This window comes from Grammomys surdaster, unplaced genomic scaffold (genome assembly GCF_004785775.1).
Source record: "Grammomys surdaster isolate TR1022 unplaced genomic scaffold, NIH_TR_1.0 66, whole genome shotgun sequence".
NCBI classification, from domain to species: Eukaryota; Metazoa; Chordata; class Mammalia; order Rodentia; family Muridae; genus Grammomys; species Grammomys surdaster.
In genome coordinates this window covers 676,317-702,570 of record NW_021604568.1, presented here as the reverse complement: position 1 = coordinate 702,570, position 26,254 = coordinate 676,317, and the positions used below count along the sequence as shown (strand labels likewise).

Genomic DNA, 26,254 nt, shown 5'->3' with positions numbered 1-26,254 from the left:
AACTAGGCTGACAAGATTGTTTAGTGGGTAAAATTCTTCCCATTCAGGGCTGGTAATGCCAGGTCAACATACATATCACATACAATAGTAGCAAATAAATTAATTAAAACTTAAAAATAAAAACAAACAAGATGGTAAATCTCAAAAACAGGATGGAAAATAAATGAAGTCAGCCCCAAAGAAAATGTAGTATACTGATTCATTTGTTTGAAACTCTAGGTTTCCTGAGCCAGCAGGAATAAGGGTTCTGAACAGCAAAGTTTTGTGTGGAAGGATCAAGGGTGATAAATAAAGAAGACAAAAGCAATAGCTGGGACCAGGAGGTCTTGCATCTGCTGATGACTTATGCCAAGTAAGTTTATTAAGAAGTACAGCATCATATATATTATTTGTGGGGGGGTGGGGAACAGCCAAGGTCAGCAGAGAGTTAAGTCAGACAAAGTTGGCAAAGAGAACACAAGAAACCTCAGACACAGCTGCCAAAGGACTGACAATCAGCCCAGGAGGGTCTGGCCCCCAGAAGCCACAACCTTGAGTCTTTTGATGTACTGGCTCCAGCCCTAGACCAGCCCTGCCAAGTCCATTCCTGGACAAGGACACAGAATTAAAGTTCTCTCTGTCCTCTGAGAATGTTTTGAGTTGGTCTGGCTCCCTACATCTTGGAAAAATAAGTTAATCATACATCTTTAGGTTCTTACCTTGTGGCATTATTCCCAGTGGGGACCTCGACCATGGGCTTGTTACAGGGAGGACTGGGTGGGAAGGAACACAGAGAAGCTTTTAGGGCAATGGGAATATTGTGAGTCTTGACTGTGGTGGTCATCACACAGGTTTACATTTGTCAAAACTTAACTTAGGGTGTGCATCCTGTTGTTTACATACTATACTCAAACCAAGTTCGGTAGTTCACACTTGTAATATCAACATTTGGGACTGAGGCAGGAAGATTACGTGTTTGAGCTTAGCTTGGGCTACATAGTGAGACCCCATCTTTAAAACAAATAAAATGGTTGGTTTTGTGGTCAACTTGACGCAAGTTAGAGTCATCAGAGAAGAAGGAGCCTTAGCTAAGAAAATACCTCCCTGAGATCTAGCTGTAAGGCATTTTCTCAACTAGTGGTCAATGGGGGAGGACCCAGCCTATGATAGGTGGTGCCATCTCTGGGCTGGTGGTCTTGGGTTCTATAAGAAAGCTGGCTGAGCAAGCCACATAAAGCAAGCCAGTAAGCAGCATCTATCCATGGCTTCTGCATCAGTTCCTGTCTCCAGGTCTCTTCCCTGTCTGAGTTCCTATCCTGACTTCCTTTGAGGATGAACAGTAATGTGGAAGCATAAGCTGAACAAACTCTTTCCTCCACAACTTGCTTTTTGGTCATGGTTTTTCGTTGAAGCAATTAAAACCCTAACTAAGACATTAGGCATATAGCTCAGTGATAGATCACTTGATTAGCATGTGTAAAGTCTTGGATGAGAGAGAGAAATTTAGACAGAGACACAGAGAGACAGAGACATGAGTAGCCAGTGGTAGGAAGGAACGCCAAGGATGAACATAAATGGTAACTCACACAGACATAAGAAGTTCATGTACAACAAAACTGAGGTTAAAGTGTTACTTTCCAGACACAGCTGGGGCTGGAGAGATTGGCTTAATGGTTATAAGTGCTTGATGCCCTTGCAGATAACCAGAATTCCAGTCCCAGCACCTATACTGTGCAGCTCACAACCACTGGTAATTCCAGTTCTAGGGGAACTGATACTCCTTATGGCCTGTAAACATACCTATACATATGAATGTGTCTTCATGTTCTATTGCTGTGAACAGATATTATGACTATGACAGCTCTTACAAAGGAAAACATTGGGGCTGGCTTGGAGTTTCAGAGGTTTAGTCTATTATCATAATAGGAAGCATGGCAGCACCTGGGCAGATATAATGCTGGAGAAGTAGTTGAGAGTTCTACCTCCAGATCCACAGGCAGCTGAGAGAGAGAGAGAGAGAGAGAGAGAGAGAGAGAGAGAAACCTGGACTTGTCCTGGGCTTTTGAAACTCCAAAGCCCAACCCCAGTGAGACACTTCCTTCAGCAAGGCCACACCTCCTAAACCCTCTCAAGCAGTGGCACTCCCTGATGATAAAAATTCAAATTTATGAATTTATGGGGCCCATTCTTATTCAAACCACCACAGGGTGTCAACATACAGAGACATACTAAATAAACATTTCCTTTAAAACAGTTCTAAAGCTTCTAGAAATGAATGTTTTAATGCAAAGATTCCGTGGTTTCTTCAAACTGGAAAAAATCTGCATAAATATCTGTTGAAACTTCCACTTAGGACATTTTTGGGGGTGTAAATTGGTTCACTTCTTGACATGAGAAACTTTTTCTCTTTAAAAAAAAAAGATACAATTTCCCTCAATTGGGAACATTGGTTGCTTTTCTAGAGGACGCAGGGTTGATTCCCAGCACCCACATGGAAGCCCACAACCATTCATAATGTTCCAGAGGACCCAATTGTCCTTTTCTGGCACCCAAGGACACCAGGCATACATGTAGTATTCAGACTTACAGACAGGCAAAACATTCATACACATAAAATAATTTTTAAAAATATTCAAAGAGGACTGAAGGGCATGTGTTCACAGTAGCTTACTTCTGATATCAACGATTGAAAAGACCCAGCACCTACTGCAGGCACATGGCACCTCTATAATTCTCTAACTGGGTATATTCTTTTTTGCTCTGTTGGGAAACTTCTGGAGAAAAATGTGGGTTCCAGACTTTCACCCTTATTCTGTGATGTTAACCTAATAGAACGGCCAATGATATGAGAGAAATGAAATATCAACTACACATTTTGGAAGGAAGGAGGCAATTTTTTTTATAAAATACATAAATTTTAATTGTGCAGTGGCCAGTGGCAGTGCCCACTTTAAACCCCAGCACATTGGAGGCAGAGACAGGCAGATCTCTTGAGTTCAAGGCCAGCCTGCTCTACAGAGTGAGTTCCAGGACAGCTAGGAATACACAAGAAAAGCTCTGTCTCAGAAAACAACAACAAAATAAACAAAAATAATTGAGTTGGGTCAACTGGTTAACCACCTCAAAAGATCAAGTTGCATTCGCTTCTCAAAAATTAAATTTTGACCCGAGAAAAATCATGGAAGAATTCTTTTGTAATCTTAAAAAAAAAAAAAAAAAGTATCCTTGGCAGGCTGTGGAGGCACAGAAAGCAGAGGCAGAGGTACGCAAATCTTTGAGGTTGAGGCCAGTCTGGTCTACAGAGTAAGTTCCAGGACAGCCAGGGCTACACAGAAAAACCCTGTCCCCAAAACAAACAAACAAACAAACAAAACAACAACAAAACCCACAAATAACCTTTCCAAATGTGTATAAAAATTATAAATGTGATGAACTTTTTACATAGCCATGTAGATGTAAAACAAGATAGGTGAATTACTTATTCCACTATTATTGATAAGAATAAAATATTACAAGTGACTGACATTCTTTAGTAGAGACCTTATCTTGCTATTAGAGTGTCATTAATAGAATAAAGTATTTCTCTATTACGTATAGATATATCTGACCACCAAGATATATGAAAGGATGAAGATATTCTTGTAAGAGTGCTTGCCGGGCGGTGGGGCTCGCGCCTTTAATCCCAGCACTTGGGAGGCAGAGGCAGGAGGATTTCTGAGTTCGAGGCCAGCCTGGTCTACAGAGTGAGTTCCAGGACAGCCAGGACTATACAGAGAAGCCCTGTTTCGAAAAACAACCCCCCCAAAAAAAAACCAAACAAACAAAAAAAAGAGTGCTTACAGGATCACATATATCTTACATGATCTGTATATTAAATATATAATTTATATTCTACTTTTCCTATTTCACAAAGTACTAGTACAACTTTGCATGAATTCACAATATAACCAAAGCATATTTGGAAATATTGTCAGAATAAATTCTATGAATGGGACATTATTTTAAGCATTTTCTAACATGTAGGAACGATCACAATTTCTTTAGTACACAAGCATTTTTATTTCTCCAAAACGTGCAACTTCTGATATCTAGTTGCATTTTTGACAGTGGTTTCCGTGCTAGTTTTATTCTTTGAACTTGACTGTAGCTTTTCTTTGTAGGTTAACACAGTCAAGAATTGTTCATTTTTTGAAAGCTCCGATTAGTTTAACTTTATCAAAGGAAACATGAAGATAAATGGTCAATTACCAGTTTGGTGTGTTGTAGTGGGTCTAGGTAATAGGTGCTTTCGCTGAGTAACATCAAACATGAATATCTAAGCAGTTTAGAAACCACAATTTCTTTGTCCTTGAGTGACTCTGCAGACAGCTGGAAGTGGGCAAAGAAGTAAATTACTGCATTCTGACCTTAGGCACCTGACTAGGCCAATAAAAATAGTAATTTTAGTTGTCTAAAGCCTTGGAGAGAAAGGAACATCATTCTTTGGAAAGCATCATACTAAGACGCGCATGTTGTGCCTCCACTGTGGCTCTGCGACCTACCACCTTCAGAAGTCAACCTGGGAAAAATGGGGCTGTCCTGCCAAGAGCAAGTACAACTGGAGTGCCCAGGCTAAGAGATGAAACACTAGTCTATCGCAGCTCAGACAGGGATTCCACAAAGGTACAACTTCGAAAGCCAAGAAGGCAGCCGTTGCAGCATGCAGTTCATCTTGAGGATTTCAATCAGTCATAAAATAGTGTTTTGTTGACAGCATGATGGTAAGCTGTCTCCAGGTATCACTTGGTGTCCTTTGCTTCCACTGCCATCTGTGTTTCCTGTCTACTTTATACCACATTCCTTAGAACTGTGCACACTGTCAGATTACCAAATTGATATGCTAAGATCCTTATGTTTAGGTAACTGATCCCCGCCACTGGTGTTTATCCTTCAGCTCTCCTAATTTCCTCTACACTTCTTTTTGTTCAATATTGATAAATGATGTGTTTCCAGCTGCTCCTGCTTGTCCTTGTTGCAGGTACAACATGTGACACTAGATATGTGTCTGTTAGTAAGACTGTTTTTTTCTGTTTGTGAGACAGGATCTTACTTCGTACATCTGGCTGGTTTTGCATTGGTCCCAATCCTCCTGCCTCAGCTTTCAAATACTCAGATTCCAAGACTGAGCCACCATGCCTGGCTTGTTATTAAAAACCTGATTTTTCTCCCCTCTGAGTTTTTAATGGTAATTCTTAACTTTTATATTTAGCCTTTCTGAATAATTTTATAATATCTTCCATACAACATTGAGTTTTGATTCCACTTTTTAAGTGGTAAATTCTCTTGTTGTTGTTATGTATGACACATGCTTGATATGCATGTGTGAGCATGCTTTTTCTGAAGCCAGAGGAGGATGTTCGGTCTTATCCTCCATTCTCTTCTGCCTTTTCCCCTTGAGACCGGGTCTCTTACAGAATCTGAAACTCACCCATTCAGGCAGGTTGGCTAACCAGGGGTCTCTGTGGAGTCTGATTGTCTCTGTTCTCTAATACTTGGGTATGCCTGGCCACTGAGTGAGGCCTGGGGATTCGAACTCAGGTCTTCAGGCTTGCACAGCAAGTGTTTTTACCCACTTACCCCTACAATCGTATTTCCCTTATTTGTTGTTTACCTGAATTACATTGATATGTTACTTTTAGACTTAAGTTTTTGTTAGACTCCTAGCTCTTGAACTGTTTTTTTTGGAAACATTTCTTACAAGAAATGGTATATTTGTTACTGCTATGTCTCACATTATTTACACTTTTAAAAACCTTTTATTGGTTCTCTGTGAATATCACATCATGGACTCCAATTCCAATCATCTCCCCCCTCCTCATACCTGCCCCCTCCCACACTGCTGCAACCTCCCCTACAACAAAGGAAAAAAAATCTCATTGTGGAAGCTATAGTGTGTCAGTGTGCTACAGTGTTTTCTTTTGTCAACACTTCAATTGATTTTTTTTTTCAATTACTCATTGGTCTGGTACAAGGCCTCTGGCTTCTGCTACTCTATCAATACTGGATGCTCACCGGGGACTCCTCTCAAGATATCTTGTTGCCCTGTGTCATGGAGATCCTGTAGTTTTGGATCTGTAGACCTGGCCCCTCTATGCACTCCAGCAGTTCATCGGTGGAGTAGATGTTGGGGTGGGCCAGTTCAAAGCCCTGGATCTGGGCTTGAGAGGTATCAGAGATGGTCAGCTTGCCAGTTCTCATGTTCTCAGCACCCTTGAAGCCGGCTCCCCTGCAATCCCTGAAACCAGGGCTGGCTCTACCTTGCTGCCTACGTGAGGTGCAGGGCCTGCTCTCTGTCATGTTGCAGACAGTGATGGACATGGCCAGTTCTTCCACTCTCATAACCCCTTGCCAGCTCTCCCATCTACCATAGTTGGTGAGGAATGAGGGAAGAGGGTGTCTCTCTGTCTACACCACTGCCCAGAAAACAAGAGGCAGGACCAGCTCTCCCACACTCATGCCCTTAGGGGCGGCTCACCCACACCCCCCACACATCCTGGGTCAGCTTGCAGCAGTTGAGTGGCAGGGCCAGCTCCCCCCTGCCTGCCAGTGGTGGTGAGGACAAAAGAGAGGAGGAGATATCACCAATGCTAAGGCATGGCAGACAAGAGGCAGAGCTGCTAGTTCTTGAACTCTTAAAAAAATATTTATTTAATGGGTAGTTTTATTGTTTGCTATATTTCTTTTAATAATCAGGAAGATTTGTAGTTTTGTTCTTATAGTTGTGTCTGTGGAATATCATGATTGTATAACAGCCTGTTTTCTATTTATTCAGCCAGCATCTTAGCATCTGCAATTCACTTTTGTAAATAATCCAGAATTAGTTTATCCATTCTAGTCTCTCTCGGTGTTCACATCTGTATACAAGCACCATATACCTCTACTAATATTCAAAGCTGTCAAAATCATCACTGAGATTGTTATAACCTAGAGTTGCCGTAACATTTTTTTTTTAACTACTAAATGTGATATGCTGTGTAGGAAACTGATAGAGGAAAGATATTAGGGCCCATGTAAGTCAGAATTCTGTTGCAGCTGAGGAGCAAAGAGAGCACGGAAGAGGAAGGAATCCCAACATCCCTTTCAAGGGCTCACTCCTACCTTCTTTCCATAGGCCCCATCTCATGAGGGTTCCAGCACCTCTTATTGGGCTAGCAACTCTCCTCAATAAAGTTACAGTGACTGAGGAAGACAGGTGACGTCAACCTCTGGCTTACACAAGCATGCATACACATTTACAAGAAGTCAGGAAGGAAGGAGGGAGGGAGGGAGGGAGGGAGGGAGGGAGGGAGAAAGGGAGAGAGAGAGAGGGAGAGAGGGAAGTAAGAAGGCAGGTAGGCAGGCTGATTCAACAATACAAATCTGTAATCCCTGCCCTGGGGGTAGGGACAGAACTCTTGGAGCTTGCTAGCTACCTGGTCTAGCCAATCAGCTATAGATTCAGTTCGAGATCATCTCCCCTCCCCCCCAAAAATAATATAGATCAATTAAAAAGATACCTGACATGATCCTCTGGCTTCCATATATAGAGAGAGATGCACATGAACACAGACATAAAATGACTAAAATGCAGACTTCCAATGATGTCCCACTATTGGTTCATTGTGACAAAGGTAACATAAAACGTAAGACGAGTAAGAGAGCATGGGATATATGGGAATCCTGTAAACCTCAATCTGTACTAAAATGAAAGGCTATTAAAGAGAAAAGGGAACATGTCCTACTTGTGGCAGGGTAGCAAGTCAACAGAATGCACAGAACGGTGCTGTGGACCGGGAAACACGATCTCTGCTTTGACTTTAGGGACAGAGGCTCTCTTCTCTTTTCTCTAAGCTGTGTACCATGCCAGAGGCCCACGACTCCAGTTTAAGAACTCTCTTAATTCAGGGTGGCAGTGAGTCTCTGACAGCATCTTGGGAACAAATGTAAAGAGTAACAGTGGGGTACAAGTACAGCATGTACCCCTTCCCGACGGAGTGACTTCAAGCTGTATGCGTTCAACTGACTTTAAAAAGAGTTGAGGATTTTAAAACGGATTTTGAGTGATTCCTAAACCAACACAACTAGCAAACCCAGCCCCAGGCTCTGCATCTAATTGTTTCTAGTTTGCCAAGCTCTGGTCAATGTAAGCTGCTTGTGGGTGGTGGTTTCCCCATCTGCTTCAGAAGCAGCTGTTCAGCAACTCGCTTCCTGGGTTAGGGTCACAGTGCAGAGCTTGGCCTGTTTAGAACATGTGCTGTGCCTTTTCCTGCTTCCTAAATTCAGCCCTAAGGGACACCAATAAGAGCAGATACTAATGCCACATCAAAATCTGCTTAAGCCTCAGCTAAATTAAGGAACAAATGATATTTATACTTAGGTGAATAAAAAAGGCTTACTCATTGCTAAGACTCTCTCACACTCCAAACCCTAACTAACCAAGAAGCTATTTCCAACAGACAACACACAAAGGAAAAATTATTTTCTCTAAGAGTCTGAGTATACAAACCATACTCAAGGGCAAGCCCCATGCCTAGTAGTAGATGGTCAACTCAAAATGAATGCAACGGTACTTTGGGAGGTTTTGTTTTTTTTGGGTTGTTTTGTTTTGTCTGTCTCCTGATGTTTTGGCCATTTCCCCCCTCACTGGTCTTTTACTTACACAATTTTAGTTTCTTTGTGCTTTAGTGAGTTTTCTGTGTGCCTGGTGTGCATATGTGTGTGTGCTTTTACTTTTTTCCATTTTGTTCTATCCTGTTTTTGACTTTTATTTTTCCTGTTTGTTTTCTAAAGATGGAGATAAACAGGCTCAGAGTTAGAGAGATGGGAAGGATCTGGGAAATAAGGGAAAACTTACCAGAATATGTTATATGAAAAAAATTATGTTCAATTAAAAAAAAATTTACAGTTCCTAACACAGAACTCATTTTAAGGCAACAGAGTTGTCTGCTAAACTCTAATGGGCTCCAATGCTCAGGACGTAAAACACAAAGGGACAAATGTTTCCTGACCCTGAACAATGTTCTATATCCGGACGTCTCTCATTAAATACACTTATGACTGTAAGTTTGACACACATGTCAACATGGCTTGATGAGGTCATGACCCATGAGCCCAAATTAAAAACAAAAGCAGCAAGACCATTTTAGTGAAAATGACTTTTATTTTAAAATCAAGTGCACAGCACTCACCTAGCCCTGCTGTGTAGACTTAGCACCATACCCACTCTTTGTAGTTAGTCATAGTACAGGTATTTTGGTTCGCATTTTGTAGTTGAACAGTGTTTATTTAACGGACTTGGGTTAAGTCCTTTACACACATCATTAATCTTTTCACAGTACACATTTAATGATGGTCCAGTAATCTCAAAACAAAACAGAAAAAAAAAAACCTTTTAAGACTAATTAATAAATTAAACAAAACGAAACCCACACAGCACCCACCCCCACCCCCAGCTAACGGTTGTTGAGTTGAATTTATATTGAATCCTGCTGTTTTTAAAAATAGTCATGATTCTCCAGCCTCCCCATCCGGGTATGCAGCAATAGTCATCAATTATTTCACTCTACCCCCCAGAAAGGATTAATCCAGTGTTCTTTAGCTTTTTAAACATAAACTGGGATGTGTTAAAGAAGCTTTTTTAAAAAGGCAAATATTCTTTGACAACAAGAATGACACATAACCAATCAATAAAAGCACTGACAAGACATTACATTACCACAGGCACTGGCTGTTGTTTCAAGTTAGGATACTATCCCAATCTCTTACATTCATAGCATTACTGAGGTAGTTACAATACTGAACACTGACTCCATGTTGCTGGGCTCTATCTGTGAACGTGAAAGATACATTATCTTTTGAACCTACTTCCTCCTAATAATTCAAGTTTTCTTTAAGAATTATAAAACCAATTAGCAGCCTTTTGAAAGAGGAAAATCGATATGTTCCTACAACAGCTTCCAAGCTTGAAAACCGTCATGAGTGTTCTTACCTGAGTGGTTTTCATCACCAGACCAGTAAGTCCACACCATGCCTTATGTATGCTAAAGATACAAATTAGCTTTCTCTTAAGGAAAGAACATTCCTCTAAGAATTCCTGCTGGCAGAAGCTACCCACTGGCTTCTCCACCGGAGGGAGCTGCCCGTGTCAGTCCATCACGCTGAGGAGCCCTTCCCTTTCCAGCAAAGGCCACCAACTCCTGCTGCACACCCACCTCTTTACAGTGAGCTCGCGCCAACAGACACTGTGTCTCATAGCTGCCACAGTTTCCCTTCTGTTCAAGTGCTATCTTATAAAAACAAACACATCTTACTCATTTTAAACCAGAAAGCTTCCCTCCACCAGCTTTCTTCCTCCGTGGATAAGAGCACTACGCTCACAGTTTATCAGTTATTTTTTTACTTTTGAAGTTTGTCCTCCACACCTTCGACAGTATTTTACAGCTAGGTTGCCCTTGCTGTGACTATTATTGCGGTTTTCACTTACTACCAATACAATGACCTGTCCCCCGGCAGTTACACAGCCAACCACAGAGAGTGGCTACCGAAGTCAGTAGCCCTGCTTCCTTGACTTGCTGGATTCCAAGGGTGTTCACTGAACCACCCTCCCATAACAAAGTGCTGCGTTAGCCCAACCTGAGCACTGCCCTAGCCACCCTCAACTCCAGAACAATCCTATCTGACTCTACTCTAGCACTGACCCTTTATAGTATGCCTTCTCCTGAAAACTGTCTTAAAGAGCACCAGCCAATCTGAGTATGGGCCACTGACTGCACGGGTGATGCACAGCCTCTCCATGCATGAACTCAGGACCTACTTCATTTGTCCTGTGCTGATCTATTTTCATCCCAGCAGGAGCACCGCAGCCTATGTTACACAGGTAGTTCATGTCCTCACACTCCCAAGGCATGTTGGTTACAGCTAAGTGTTTCCAAGTACTACAGGTTCCCTGAGTTAAATGTGCTTAACCCTGAAGAATCGGGGCTGATCACTTAGGGGGAAAAGGTGGCAGACCAAAACAAAAATTATGACCATGATTTCAAGGTATGTATCTGCTTCGCCCCTAACTGTAGTATATAAATCCAGCACCTATATTTATGATATGAAGTTATATAAAATCATCTGGATTTTTTTTTAACTGCACAGATTAGTATACTTAGCAACTGGTGAGTTTGAATTTAGAAACCTACCAGTAGGTCAAAAAAACCTCTGAGCTGCAAGATTAAAACAATTCTTCAAAAATTAATACTGTAACTTCCTTCATAAAAGATGGTTTGGCAAGTCCACAGATAAACACTAAGTCTTTGACATATATGCCAGCATAAGGCCAAAGCCCGTCAGAGGTCAAATCAGAATGGCAAATTTTCTGCTGTATTGAGCATTTTGAAATATTTGGACCATCAGTCAAGAACTGGGACATTTCTGTCACATAGGATTTGACACATTTCAGTACCTGCTGAGTCCTCCTGGGGACTCATGGTACTGAAAGGGCTACGCAGTCTTCTGGTGCTGGCGCCTGTTGCTTTGTGGTGCTATTTGTATCCTTTCCTTCTGAAGAGGAGCACAAAAAGCTTGCTCCGGAGCTATCCATCTCAGACAGTCTGGATCACATATGACCTGCTGACATATGTCATCACCTCTCAAAGCATGGAGTAATACACGGGAAGTGTTCATTTATCTGGTAACTCCGATTATAAGAAACACTGAGGCAGGGTTTAACTTCTACTGGTATTGCCAGGGACATCCCAACACCAGTCTGCACGTGGCCAAGGCCCTGGACACTAGTCTGGAAGCCCGCAGGACAAGTCTGTAGTGTGTAGGACGAGGTGTGTGTGGTAGACACAATCTGCTGACGGCTTGGCTGTTCTGACACAGGGTGTCGATACTGCACAGAGGTCGGATGGAGATACTGAGGCTGCTGGAAGTGACCCGGCCGCGAGGGCTGTGCTGTCTGGAACACAGTCAGCTGTGCTGACTGAGGAGCCGACTGTCCCCTCTGCTTGTTTGCTTCTTTAACATCATTGTCATGAGCACTGAGACAAAAGAAAGGGAATAGTAACCACCTGGCAAGAACGCAGCGCCACCCGCTTCCCACCTCTGCCACTGTGCACTCCATGAACCACCACTGCTGCCACCACGGCCACTGTCACGTCAACAAGTCATACCTTCCCTGTATCCTTCTCAAGTGTTCATCTTGGTATGAACAGTGCTGGTGGCTTTGAGGACTCTTTACAACTAGGAATCTGAGGTCACGTCCTGGCAACCCTTAAACTGAGTGGTATGGAGACGGGAATGGAGTAAGATCGGCCTGGACAGCTCCTCGTCCTGCCAAGTACTGAGGGTCACACCAGTAACAGGGTCACAGGCAAAGGATGCTCCTTTACTGCGAGTGGAGCATGTTTGTTCCTAGCAGTGAGCAACTGACAGAAGTACCCTAAGATCCTCCAGCCTTTGAGAAGTAATTTTTAGGATACACTATACACAAAGGAAAATGCTAACTAGAAGTTATAAATGCAAGAGCAAAAAGGCTTACAGCAACAGCCGTTCAATACACTGCACTAGGAAGTCCCAGGAGTAAGCAGTGAGACGGTGCAGTCTCGTGGGCCATGTTGGAGACAGACGAAGGATAATCCTCGAAGAAGCCACACATGCAGCAGCTACTAAAGAAGGTGCATAATTTAGAAAGGCATAATCTGTGGAGACATCAAAAATGGACTTGAGCAACAGAATACATGAGTCACCATGCACAGTCACATGAGGTCATGCTCAGCCACTCACCTTGCAAAGATACTTCCAGGAAGTAATCTGCATATTTGGCCATGTAGAGTTTAGTCTTTTCTAAGCAAACCATTGGCCAGCCGTCATGAAGGTCTGTCTCATGGACTGCTTCAGAGAGGTAATACTCAATGAAGTGGGCGGCCGTGGGCAGGCAGAGGTTCCACTGAAAGGTCTCTAACAGTAACAGCTCCATGTGCAGCAGGCTCTGCTTTGTGAGCACGAGATTCATGTTAGTCATACAGCCCAGGCTGTTGAGCTGCTCCAGCTTAGGCACACTGTCTTCTTTTTCTTCAAATTTACCTTGTGAAGAGGAATGGAAAAATGTTAGCCAAGTGGTACTTGGAGGTCCTGCCGGCTAAACGGGATGTGCTAGCAGGGTAGGGATGTAAGAGCAGTCCCCTGTCTCACATAGATGTACTTGCACCAGAGTGCTCTTCTGTTCCATGTCATCTTCCTCCTTGTGTTTCCCCACTTTTAACCATTCTCTGAAAAAAATGTGCATACACTTGAACGGTGTCCTATGGCATATAGGAAATAGTCATATAAACTAACAAGGCCAGTTGATTTTTCTTTTTTTTTTTTTCCAGAAAAGCATCGTTTTTGTGGGCAGAGGGTAGTTGGAGAACACTATTTTAGAGTATCAAGAATTTAACATCAGAACTTTATTGGCAGAGTCTTGGCCACTAAGCTAGTAGTAGTTCTTAACTTCTGAAAACCAGTCAGGCCCAAGTATATTTAGTCTTGGCAAGTTTTTAGCATAATCTCAAGAGCAGAGAAAAAGAAACTATGGAAGAAAAACTGAGTAGATGCCTCTAATACAGGCACTGCTATTTCACAAATAAAAGCACAAAGAATAAACCTACCTCTATGTCTCCTTTCTGTAAGTTTACTTTTCAGCAAGGGAGAGGGGTTGGGTATGGCAGTGCATGCATACAACACACGCGCCTGTAATCACTTGGGAAGCTGACACGGAACAGGAAGTATGAGGCTGCAGATGGGAAATACAGCGAAAACCTGTCTCCAAAAGCTCAAAAGTTGGGCCACTGCGGTGGCTCAGTGGGTAGAGGTGCTCACTGTGCAAGCCTGGAACCGGAGAGCATCCCCAGAACCCCAAGGGTGGAAGCAGAGATCACACTTCACAAGGCTGTCCTCTGATCTCCACACAGCACATATACCCAAGTGCCTGCTTCCCTTCCCTCTCCTCTAATAATGTTTTAAAGTCAAGAGGGAGGGGGAGGGGAAGATTCTAATCCTCTTTTAAATCTCTTATGCAAAGCAGAAGAGTAGTGAAGGTCACACTGTAGGAGTTCAGTATCTGAAGCATCGACTTCTTAGAAAATACTCATCCGATGTTCCAACTACTCATGGCTGCGGAGTAAGATTTCCTTTTCACCCAAGAAAAACGTTTCTACAGATTATGAACAAACTTACGTTTATATTTCCAAACAAGCGTTCCTACACATAAAGCGTGCACTTGGGCACTTCTATGAGGTAGGCGTGTTTCTGGGTCGTGGTGTTCTCAGAAGAAGAGAGACTGGGATTAAAGCACACTCTCAGTACTGTGTTCTATTTTACATGGGAGTTTAAAAGTTATAATTACAGATTTCTCTCAAGGGATATCCTTGTTCAAAACTATTGTTAAAAAGTTATTTTCCAGAAGCACACATTATTATACATAAAATTGCTTTAATATCTTGATAATGATTTCAATATCATGTGCTTTCTTTGGTAATTTTAATCTACCCATTTATAAACATTTTATAGGGAAAAGTAAGAAAGTCTGCCAAAGCAAGGAAACTAACATTTCCTGGTGAAGGGTCTTGTCTTGAAGGGGTGGATTTGTAACACTGGTGAAAGCTGCTACCACAGATGGCAGAGGCCAGGGCCACTGAGCTGGCCAGTGTGCTGGCAGTGGGTAGCCTGAAGGGCTTTGCTCACACTGGCTCAACTTGGAGATGGAGAAAGTGCTGCCGCTTACCTAGGAGTTTGCTTAGGGAACAGAACAGGGCTAGAAAGATTTGTCCCTGATGCCAGGAGGCTCTAAGCTATTTTGAGAAAATCTTAAACCCAAAGAAGCAGGAGACAGCTACTCTTGCTCTAGAGAGATGGTCAATTTCTTTAAATCTAAACCACAACTGGGTCTTGAACAAGCTTTATACATACATGTTAAGCAACTGTTGTACAACTGAATTACACTGCTGACCCTTTTCGATTTTAATTTCAAACACTTTTTACATTGCCCAAGCTAGTCTGAGTATCTGAAATCCCAGATATACCCCACCCCGTCACCATCTCCAGCTCAAAACCACTCTAAATATTACTGCTGAGGGGCAAAACTTACATAATTCAGACTTTAAGAATCTAGATAGCCTTTCCCAGTTCAAGTCATGTCAGAATGGCATTTTACAACACCACAGTGGAGGGCTTCACATTATAGTGGGGCTCAGTACTGCCACTGAGCAGGAAAGGAAGTCACTGTGCCCTGAGTAATCACACAAAGCTCTGCAGAAGGAGAATGGTGCAGGTGTTTGTTCAGTCCCAGATGAGTCACTAAGGCTTTCAAGCACTTGGCCACTTGTGTAGCAGCAGTACTGGCTGCACACTTCAAAGAAATGTTATAAAAATTAATGAGTTTATTTATGTCATACTTTAAGTTGCTTTGAAAAAATTAATATACCATAATTCACCATAATTCAAGGATCAAGGGAGTTTCAAATTCTCCCTTTGAAACTTTCATCATCAAAAAATAAAAACTATTTATGGTCAATTTCAAGCTCAAGAAACCAAGACATTACATAAGGTCAGCCAGTTCACCCAGGGACAAGTAATAAGTTGGGTGGAACCAAAACTGAAGGCCAGAAGTATGACTTTTATATTCCCAAACCTGCATTTCTAAACCAAAACGTGATGCCAGACTATATGGGACAGCTATCAGGATGACAGACTTTATCTATGTTTAGAAATATTTAGCTGTAAATGTCAAGGAGTCTATATTCTGATTTTCAAACTTAAAAAAAAAGAATTGCATGGGGCTGGAGAGATGGACCCAGAAGTTTTAGGGAATTCAACACCCTCGTACAGACATACATAAAGGCAAAACACTAATGCACATAAAATAAAAATAAATCTTTTAAAAATAAAATAAACTAAAATAAACTCTATGCCAGGCACAGTGTATAGGCCTTTAATCCTAGTACTTGGGAGGCAGAAGCAGGTGGGTCTCTGTGAGTTTAAAGCCAGTTTGGTCTACCTAGGGGGTTTCACGTCAGCCAGCTATACAGTAAGACCCTGTGTAAAATAAATAAGTGACACGCTGCAGAGCAACCACACTTGGAATTCTAATTCAGTCTTAAGTTTTTGGAAACCTTTTCATTATGGCTAGTGGTACACACTCAACTACGTGAACGAGAACTTCACGAAGTGAGAAAACATAAATGAGCTGCATGTATTTGCACCTATCACTGTGTTAACTGCTCGGTGTCATTTAAATCTACTTGTTCATACACAGATCACAAAGATCAGGGGTTTTCTCACTTGAAAGGAAATACCAGAAGCCATATGACTATATTGATAAAGGACCCAAACAGGAAATGAGGATACAGGAAATTCATATCTGCTTCCCAGAAAATAAAGAATTAGAGTGCAGAAACCAAATACCTCGTTGTCTTTCCTTTGCAGGAAATGTACAGATCGGCCATGGGAACAACGTGTTTTCAAACACAGCAACAAATGATAGCTTCGAGGCATAGACGACTGGCACAGGGTGAGCAGGCAATGCTCTCTGGAGCCCAGCCAGTACTCTATCCCTTCATCACCAAATCAGAAAGTCATCTACACTACACACAAAGAATCCTCACAGATCCCCAAGGCCATCAGCTTAACCGAGGAATGGAGAAAGAACAGGAAAAGGCAACTAACTGGGGGACGAGGAAGCGAAATTCATTAAAAATTAAGATGTAAATCAAACCAACTGTAAGCTTTAAATTTTCACCTAATAAAAAGTACAGTGAAAAACTTAAGGCAGTATTGGTGAGCCAAGAGAAACAAACACTTGCTACAAATTATTAGCACTAACAGCCTATGACTAACCGTCTTCACCTTGAGTCCATAAGCATCTATCAGAAGCCTCATTTCAAGGTTGCTTCCAAACTGCCTGTAAGCTCAGTGCTGCTCAAACAAGCCAAAGCGAGTCACAGAAAATGGCTGAAATGTAAGAAGTTATTTTCCTGAAAAACACAGATCTATTTTAGAAAAAGGCAGACTCTTTAGGAGTGGAACAGAGAAACCGGTCAGTGCGATGCTATACTTCTTATATTGCAGTTTTCCTATGTGGCTCTACTTGCTCCTAGAACGACTTTATAAGCCAAGTGTCTTTATTTCCATTTTACAGAGAATTAACTCAAGACACAGAGTTATTGAAATTTGTTACTGTATTGGTGATACAAACCTACAAAACCTGTCACGACAATTTGACTCCTAGATACTACAAACTGCTTTCAAATCAGATAATGTGCAGGCCCTTTCTTCCCACTTCCAGGAGTGTAGCTTCCCGGGCAAGCAGGTAAGCATTGTGGCAAGAACATACAAACTGTCATCTGTCTTTGGCCACATTACACACAGCATCCAATCTACTATGTAATTGCCTCTTGATCTAACAGTTCTAAACTATTCTTTATTTCATAATACAGCCTACTATGCAGGGAACAGACAGCGGGCAGTCAGAATATGGAGTCAATCCTTCTAATGGAGAACTGCCACTGGTATCCAAATGGAAGAAAATAGGTGCTAGAATCTAAGAAATCCTGGGTGTGCTGGTGCACGCCTTTAATCTTAGCAAGTGTGAGGCAGAGGCAGGTGGATCTCTGAGGTTGAGGTCATCCTGGTCTACAGAGCAAGTTCCAGGACAGCTAGGACTATAAAGAGAAACCCTATGGGAAGCAAGGATTGAGAAAGAAAGAAAAAAAATACAAGAAATACTAAAATAATCCCACGAATTTATAAGAAGTACCTGACACTAAAAAAAGACTATTGGTTTATAAGCATACAAAACTTTTTTGACTCAGTATTAGAGACTGAAGGGAGGCTATATTGTTGCTAGCTAAATTCCAATCTCCTCAATTCCTGACCTAATGGAGACAATTGCTCCAACTCTCACCTACACTTACTCTGTGGGGCTGATGGGTACTCTGGACCCACCTGCCCCACTCTACAGTGGAAGAGTGGAATGTAAAAGCAATTCTCTCAGGAAAATGGGTAAAAGGTGACAGTAGAACACAGGGAGGAGGGATCTGGGTCTTCCAGTAGTAGTCCTGTCCCCAGCCTATGAGGTAGTGTCATTTGTATTCAAAATAGGTTTTTCCTTAGTTAAACCTCTCTGGAAATTCCCATGTGTAGAGATTTAAAATCATGTTGACAATTATCTATATTGTATGTGGTGCCTAGAATTTGTATCAATCTTGATGAGGTAGGGTGGGCATTAGTGATTTTAAAAAATGCCTGAACTATTTTTTAATATCTAGCTAACAACCATAATATATATTTCCTAAAAGCAGTAAATGGAAATGACTGGTATTTGATAATAATTCAGTGAGTTCTGCACAGTTTTATCATATAAGCAATGCAGACCTTGAGTCATGTAAATCAGATCCATACTCACTTGCTAGAAGCAGACAGGAAAGCGCAACTAAATGCAGCTGCTGAACGGAGATGTCATAGCGGTCCATGAACAGGTCCAGCAGGTAGACAGCGAGATGTCGGGCAGAAGGGCAGAGCGTGAAGCGATTGCTCACAATGGCAATCAAATCGGCAAAATACCGCCTGAGATTCAGCTGAGGAGACTGGCCCTTGTAGGAAGGCAGCTTCAGCTCCTAGATCAAAAGGAAGAATATTTAATCTATACACATATCGTCATAATATCCAGACTTAACAAGAGCTTAACGACACGCTTTGCTTGAAAGGAATGCAGAAATAAAGTTGAGTGGAGGTGTATGGCTTTAAGAAAAATACATAGCCAACATCACTGCAAACACTCTTCCTCCAAGGAGGTGAAAGCTTTGGTTGAAGGGAACGGACTGGTGAGTAGGCTTCTGGAACTGTGCAGACCGTACACCTGCTGGGCTGGGGAGATCAATGTAACGTGGACACATACAGAGAAAAAACAAAGAAACCAATAAGCACTTAAATAGATCCTCAACATCTTTAATCATTAAGAAAATGCAAAACCCAAACCACAAGCTACCATTTCATACCCATTTAGAGTGATACTATCAACAACCCTATCCCCAAAAAGCCCTAAACAAAGGGAAATTAACAGGCATTGAGAAGGCTATGGGGAAACTAGAATCCTTGCCCACTAACTGTAAAGTAAAATGAGGTAACTGCTAAACACAACAGTCCGGTAGTTTTCAAAAAAACCACCCTATGATTCCACATTTCTACTTTTAATCACATATTCCAAATATTTGAAAGTAGAGAGATAGGTAGGCATTTGTACAGCCATGTCCATAACACCATTACCCACAATGAGCAAAAAGTGGAACTAACAACCCAAATGTGCATGAGCAGATATATGGTCACACACACTATTTGGCTTTCAAACTGTGACATATGCTGCAAGGGTGAATATTGGAAATTATAGCTATGTCACACAAAAGGATAACTATTATGTTAATATGATCTCATTTACATGAAATATTTGCTCAAAGTCATAGAGGCTCAAAGTGGAATAGTGGTTACTGGGGTAGGTGCCTGAGAACTGGGAAGTTTAGTTTAGAAAGCTGAAAACAATAACTTATATAGCCAGGGATAAACAGTGGAAATTGTCTCAAAGGAATTAGAATGCAGATATCATACAATAAATACACTGTTGAGAACACCAAAGACCACCTAGCTTGGCCACAGGGAGTTCTAGAAAAGGGGCCTGAATATTACCTTAAAAGACAAACTGGGGATCATACCTGGAAAATATTGGTAGGCTTTATTTTTAACTATGTTAATCTTACCATTAGTAACAACAGCCTGGAACCCAGGGCCATCAGTGAGATTTTATTCTTACTGCTATTACTGTGTAAGTCATGGTATTTGTGGATAGGGACACAAGCCACGGTGCACACATGGAGATGAGAGGTCAGCTTTGTAGAGTTGGTTTTCTCCTTCCATCTTTAAGTGAACTCAGTGGTAAAGCCTGGATCACCAGTACCTTTACCTGCTGAGCTACGTCCCCAGCCTCAACAGAAGAGTTGAAATAACATGAACAACACGATTCATTTGTTTTCTTCAGTGGGAGAGTACAAGTGCTTATCAGAAGACTGTCAGAACCTGTTGTCCTTTGGAAGGTATAGAAAAGAAGCTACACTTTCCCTGCTATCAGTTTATCCCTGCTACAAGTTTCCTCTGCTATCTTTCTCAGTGCCTTAGAATGGAACACCCTAGCTCCAGAGGATCAAATCAGGAGGACCAAAGCACAGGGAAGCCAAATGCACCACCTAAAGTCTCCTCTCTAGTCAGTTTGGAAATGAAGGCCTATAAGAAACTACCAAGTATAACTACAAATAACTCCTTAGACGGATATTTTCTTATGTTTCCATTTGTCTTTATAGCTCCTCAAATGCTCTCCAGAGAGTTACAAGACTGGAAGATGGGGCAGAATGATAAGAAGAGAAGACAGGCACTTAAAGGGGACAGATGGTTGGTAAGTCTTTTTGAGTGGGAAACCGTATTTACAAGAATAGCCCAGTTGGTGTTCATTATATCTAGCTTCTTCCCAGTCAGTACAATGTTGGGCACATCAACTATTTCTTTACATTTTGGTGCGTCTAAACCTAGACCATCTTTCACAGCAGATGAATGGCAACTGCCCTGGGGAAGTGTTACATTCAGATGCCTTCAACTTATAAAACAGACTGTTGGAGTCTATACAGGCAAGGGCCATGCTGGTGACACATTACTGCTCTAACACCTTGCATATACTAAGTACTAAGCACACTGCACAAACAAATGATCAAACCACTGATTAATGGCTGACTAGCATTTTTAATGAGATAAGTTTCTTTAACTTCCTTGACTCCAGTACACTACAAATAGTGATCTCTCCAGTTGTGAAGTTCAAGCCCTACTAATTAATGCAAATCCTTTATAAAATGTGTTACTATTGCCTGAAATCAAGACCATTGTCTAAACTGAGCTTAAAGACAACATAAAGACAACTCCAAGTAGTTTGCAACAGGTGGCCTGAGACAGGCTTCAGAAGCGATCCTCCATATCCACCTGACTACAGGGCTGCCCGATTCCCTGGCTCCTTCAGAGACTGCATAAGCATGCAACAAACCCTAACTTATTAAAAAAGAAAATTCTACTTCTAAGATCACCTGCAAAACTATTTCAGACAATTACTTATGATTAAAACTACCTACATATAAAATATTAGAACTAAAAATCACAGGGATCATCAATGAAAAAAATCTTTAAACTGTTTCATTCACACACACACAAAGTATCATTTATACCAAGTAACTAGTTTTGCTACACACTAGAGAGATAAAAAGACTGACACTTAGAAAACTCAAATATACCTCCCAAAAATCAAAGTGAATTGGGATAACTTTTCCCTCTAACATTCCAAAGAACCTTTCCATAGTCGAAACATTTATGTAAAGCAATCTCATAGGGCTCTGGGATGTACCCAGGTAAGAGACTGAATGTCAGGATTAGTGAAGAACTTTTGGAAATTTCAAGCTGGGAGGGGCATACAATTTGAACAACTTAAGCCAAGATTCAATGTCCTAATCTGCTTAATTTAGTCATATACATCAGATACAAACCTATTATCATTCTAAAACTCTTAAACCTCAAACTACACGACCTTATTAAAGAGTCAGCTGTTTTGATTCTTTCCCAGTTTTCATCCAAGGAGAAACTGACTTAGGTTGAAGGTGAAACTGAGTTAGGTTGATCTTTCTGGATCTTTCCTCTGGCTGTCAGAGAAGCAGGGCTATCTCATATATCTGACTTAGGACACTCATCCTGAAATCATTACTTAGATAAGAATACACAAGCTTTGGTCCAAAAAGAGTGTATTCTTTTTTCAGTGTTTATTAAGTACATTGTGTCTACTTTCTACACTTGACATTAGCAAAGGGTAGCTCCTTCTACCGTAAAGCTTTTTGACTAGCCTCACTCTGAAGGACCAAGTAACAGTAAGTTAGCACATGGCTCGTACACTGTTCGAAGTTCCTGCACAGTACATACTTAACAGATTTCACAATCACCCCATAAGAAAACATTCTGTCCTTGTTATTTCTCCTTTTACAGATGAGGAAACTGAGAAACAGAAAATTAAGTTGTCCGAAGTCTCACAGCAGGTTTGGGGAAAGGCTGGAGAACTGAGTTAAGTTCGGGGCTTACAACAGCTATGAAGCAAGGGCGCTGCTCTCTGGGTACAAATTCATATTCTCTCTCTCTCTCTCTCTCTCTCTCTCTCTCTCTCTCTCTCTCTCTCTCTCTCTCTCTCACACACACACACACACACACACACACACACACACACACACACGCCCCGCATGGTCCACCTGGCAACATCGGACCATCATCCACCTTCCTTCTCCCAACTACCACGCCTCAGTCCTCTCCACATTTACAGGTTCTTCTGATGCAGCCCAAGGAAGGAAGAAGTTAATTAACTTTGACAAACAAGCAAACTCGCCTTCTCTGGCCTGGAAAGAGTAAAGAACCTGACTGGCCTTTCCAGAAAGCACAAGAGCCGGGATGGGAAGGTCGGGTCTAGGAGGGTTACCTTGTACCGAAGTGCCTGGTGAATATCCGCAGCCAGCTGTCCTCGCCACCACTGCCCCTCCAACTCCATGGAAGCCGGAGGCGCGCCCGGCCAGACGCAGCAACTTCAGTCTGGAAGACACGCCCCAGACGCGGTCACCGCCAGCAACTCCCCCCAAGTCCCCCTCGACCCTCCGCGCCCCCTCCTCCAGGTATGTGATCTCAGATCACCGCGCGCGGCTGCTCATCTTCACCTGACCCGACCCCAAGCCATCTTCCAATGCCAGCAAGGCCCGATCTACCCAGTCGGGAGGTGCGGGCTTAATCTGTAATCGCCCGCTGCGTGAGGTGCAGAAAAGTGCGAGCTCCAAAAGCTCGGGGGGGGGGGGGGGCGGTCGGCCTCCGGTTCTTTGAGTCCTGGGTTCGAACTCAGCCGGTCACACTAAGGTGCGGGAGTCCTGACACTGTCAGGACGCCGCCGGGATGGAGGGTGACCAACGCGTGAGGCCAGGTCCACACCGACCGCCCAGCACGCTCCATTACCCGGGGGGTCTGAGGTGCATCCGCTGCGGGGTGGCCCGGGAGCGGGGAACAAAAGGCCGGGCGGCTGGCCGGCCGTGCTCCGCGCCTCGCCTCCCCTCGCTGCCCTCCCACAGGCCTGGCCGGCCCACGCGGGTTCTTACCCGGAACCGCGGCCCTTACAGCCCCAGCCCGGCCGGCGTGCACGGGGCGCCTGCAGCGTTCATGCCGCGGACCGTCGGCCGCAAAGCCCCCGCCTCAGCTAGGGCCCAGCACCCGGGCGCTCGCGCCGCCCATTGTTAAAGGACCGGCAGGCGGCTCGCCGTACAAAGCCAGCGCCGGGGCACAGGCCGCCCGGCGCTGCCAATCCGCTCTCGCGATACAGCGGGGTCGCGCCGCACCGTCCAATCGGCGGCCGGGCCGAGCCAGGTGCGAGTCCGTCTCCGCTGCCCCCGCCCGGTGCCGGGCAGTCTCGCTCTGCAGCCCCAGAGTCTTGTTGGTGCCCGAGGGCCGCTCACCTGCCGAGAATCTTCGACGGTTCCCGGGTGCGGGCAAAGAAAACTGCGATGCCTCAGCCCTGAGATTAAAACTTGGCAGCGCGCATCTGGGCCGCTCTCTCACTTCCGAGGGGCTGCTCTCCGGGATGACCCCCTCAACCCCAAGCCTTCCAAATGGGCTTTACCAGCCCCTTTGGTTGTCAAGTTCTGTTCCAGTCTCTCTAAACCCAGTACTCTTACCTCTTCTAACTCAGCTCTCCTTGTTGCTTTCGCTTCAGCGATTCACTCGAGTTGTGACTGGAATTAACATCTTTAGCAACCTGGCTTGTCAAATCCATAATGGATGTAATTGACCATCTGTGGTGGTCAATGAAGAAGCCCTAAACGGTGGGAACACTCCAGCGTCAATTGAGGTGACGCTGGAGCAGGAATGTGAGTAACAGAAACCCCATCAACTGTATTTGAGACTGTCTGGAGGACCACCACGAAAGTAGTAGTGGGTTCCTTCAAATTTCTAGAGACTGTAGAACGACTTCTTTCAATATTTAAACATAAATCATGAGACCTCACCCCTTACTTTGAATGTTTTGTTTAGAAAGAGGAAGAGTGACAAAGGGCTACTACAAAAAAGATGAGTGCACACGGCGGCGGGAGCATGACTTATCACACTGGTATTTGCATACATCCCGGAAGGACTGCTGCAGACCCCTGTGTGGCAATGTTACACAATGCCTAGGGAGAGCAGGGATTCAGGAACTGATGGGAAGAATATGGAAGCATGCATGCAAAGGAAAGTTGGCAGAACCCAGCCTAGCCCGGTGAATTTCGGGAAGAGGCTATTAGCAGAGGAGGAGGACATTATCTGGCTAAAATTTCCATGTCATTTATGGTATTTAAATAATACCCACGTTCTCAGTTTCCAATTCATGACTACTAAGCTGCTTTATGGTAATAATTTGGCTTCCAAATGATTTAAGAGTCCAGGCCTTTCTTAAGAACTTTTTCAGAAAAGTGGGTCACAGACTGTAATTGTCTATGCGATCCTGTAATAAGCAGGTTGTCCTACAGTCTCTACTTTGAAGACGTTGTTTACCGGGAGATACTGGTTCAGAAATCATGTATTATTCTAGACGTAGATGGCTCATTAGAAGCTGCCAGTATTCATTCTTGTTCATGCCTGTGTATGTCTCTGGTGGTCTTAGAGTCTACATTCCTAAGAGGAATTTCAGTCCTACTATTTTTTTCATTCCTTTAAAGTGAACTGGGCAGAAAGCAGTTACTTCAACTATGTGTTCCCATAGTTTACATTCTACTGGGAAGAGAAAGTCATAATAAATGAAAGATAAATCCATACCATGTGGTAACAAGTACCAAGAGGAAAACAAAGTGAAAGGCTAAATAGGTGGACATTGTTTTATGATAGGGAAGCCATGCAAAGGCCTGAGGGGAAGTAAGTGACTGGGTATCTAACTGGTGGATGGGTGTGCCAGACAGAGAGGACAGTAAACACGAAAGGGTTCTCAGAAGACACATTTGGAAGGAAAATGGAGGACAATTTTCGCCTTCAGTAAAGATACTCCAGACTTCAAAAGTGACTAGCAAAGGTTTCAAAGTAAACTGGGCAAGGCACCCAAACAATAGAGGATGGAACCTCCAGTCAAGTTGCAAGGGATGAGGGTGGGACCAGCTTTTGTAACTCCGGGAACTTCAGGCAGTAGGAATTTGCCATGCCATGCTCTGGCAGCAAAGGCACTAACATTGGAACACGCAGGGGAGATGATTATCCATGAAGCTCTCTATACTTGATGCACGTGTTTATCAAACACTGTGTGCTGAGAACTAGGGGAGAGAGTCAGCAGTACAATGCTTGCCCAACGAACCCGAGTCCGTCTTCAAGCTATGATACCACAAAACCTTGTAAACAGAGTACACAGAAGGTATTTAAAAAAAATTTTTTTAAAGAAAGCCATTGCTTTTTGTCAAAGAAAACACTTTAAAACAAATGCAAGCAAAAGGCAAAACATCCAACATAAAACTATGCATACTAGCCCATTCCTTTCTCCACTTCTTTCGGAGGTGGCCTTTCCTAGAGGCACCACTATTGCTGTGTATTTTGTTGTATCTTCCCAGAAGTGTACAGGTATTTATAGCAGCACACACGTGTAGCCCGCTTGCCTCATTTTGTGTAAAATGGTAGCTTATTCTGAGGTGCACCTCGTTTTTGCCATGCATCCTAGTTGAGTGAGCGTTCTGCAGTGGAACATCTGGGGCTCTTCTCTTCTCAGAAGCCCCGAGCCTTGTTCTTGATATGTTTCCTTGGTATAAATCTATACCTGGGCACTATTTACATCACTGCAAGCACATTCACACACCGTCTCTTTGCCTGCCTCACCATCATCTCCCATGTAGATTTGGATAGGCCCATTAACTGCTCTTACTGCCATGACACCTGTCATCATTCTCTAAAATATTTGACACTTGGCACTCAGAGCTGTTGAGAAAAGGTAGACCACACCTGTAATGAACTGTATCTGAAAGAGCCTACATCATATTTCCAAGCCACTGTGGTGCAGAACGTTAAGGAGAAGTCTCTATGCTAGTCTCAGAAACCGGGATCAAAATCTGCAGATATTTATAATACATAATTTACCAGGGAGTTAATCTAAATTAAAAATTTACATACATCTTTACCTCTGGTT

General features: G+C 43.0%; 1 protein-coding gene across 2 annotated transcripts; it reads right to left on the bottom strand.

Annotated features, from left to right (window-relative positions):
* Positions 1-9,137: 9,137 nt before the first annotated feature.
* Positions 9,138-23,387, bottom strand: Ccnj (cyclin J). Of its 2 annotated transcripts, none has more exons than XM_028774026.1 (6): positions 23,223-23,387; positions 22,562-22,671; positions 18,428-18,638; positions 12,772-13,071; positions 12,527-12,686; positions 9,138-12,026 (listed from the first exon to the last, which is right to left on the bottom strand). In XM_028774026.1, the coding sequence occupies exons 2-6, from the start codon at positions 22,628-22,630 to the stop codon at positions 11,627-11,629; spliced, it is 1,140 nt and encodes a 379-aa protein (XP_028629859.1). In that variant the 5' UTR covers positions 22,631-22,671; positions 23,223-23,387; the 3' UTR covers positions 9,138-11,626. The 2 variants fall into 2 exon arrangements, with proteins under 2 accessions (XP_028629859.1, XP_028629870.1); XM_028774037.1 differs by having other exon boundaries at positions 12,527-12,650; positions 23,223-23,251.
* Between the last annotated feature and the right edge of the window lie 2,867 nt (positions 23,388-26,254).

Excerpts from the sequence above, each read along its gene's own strand:
- Ccnj (XM_028774026.1), bottom strand. The coding sequence starts at position 22,630 with ATGGAGTTGGAGGGGCAGTGGTGGCGAGGACAGCTGGCTGCGGATATT. Across the intron at positions 18,639-22,561 it reads ACCAGGCACTTCGGTACAAG|GAGCTGAAGCTGCCTTCCTA; the intron begins GTAACCCTCCTA and ends CTTTTGATCTAG. Across the intron at positions 13,072-18,427 it reads TTCCTGTCTGCTTCTAGCAA|GTAAATTTGAAGAAAAAGAA; the intron begins GTGAGTATGGAT and ends CCTCTTCACAAG.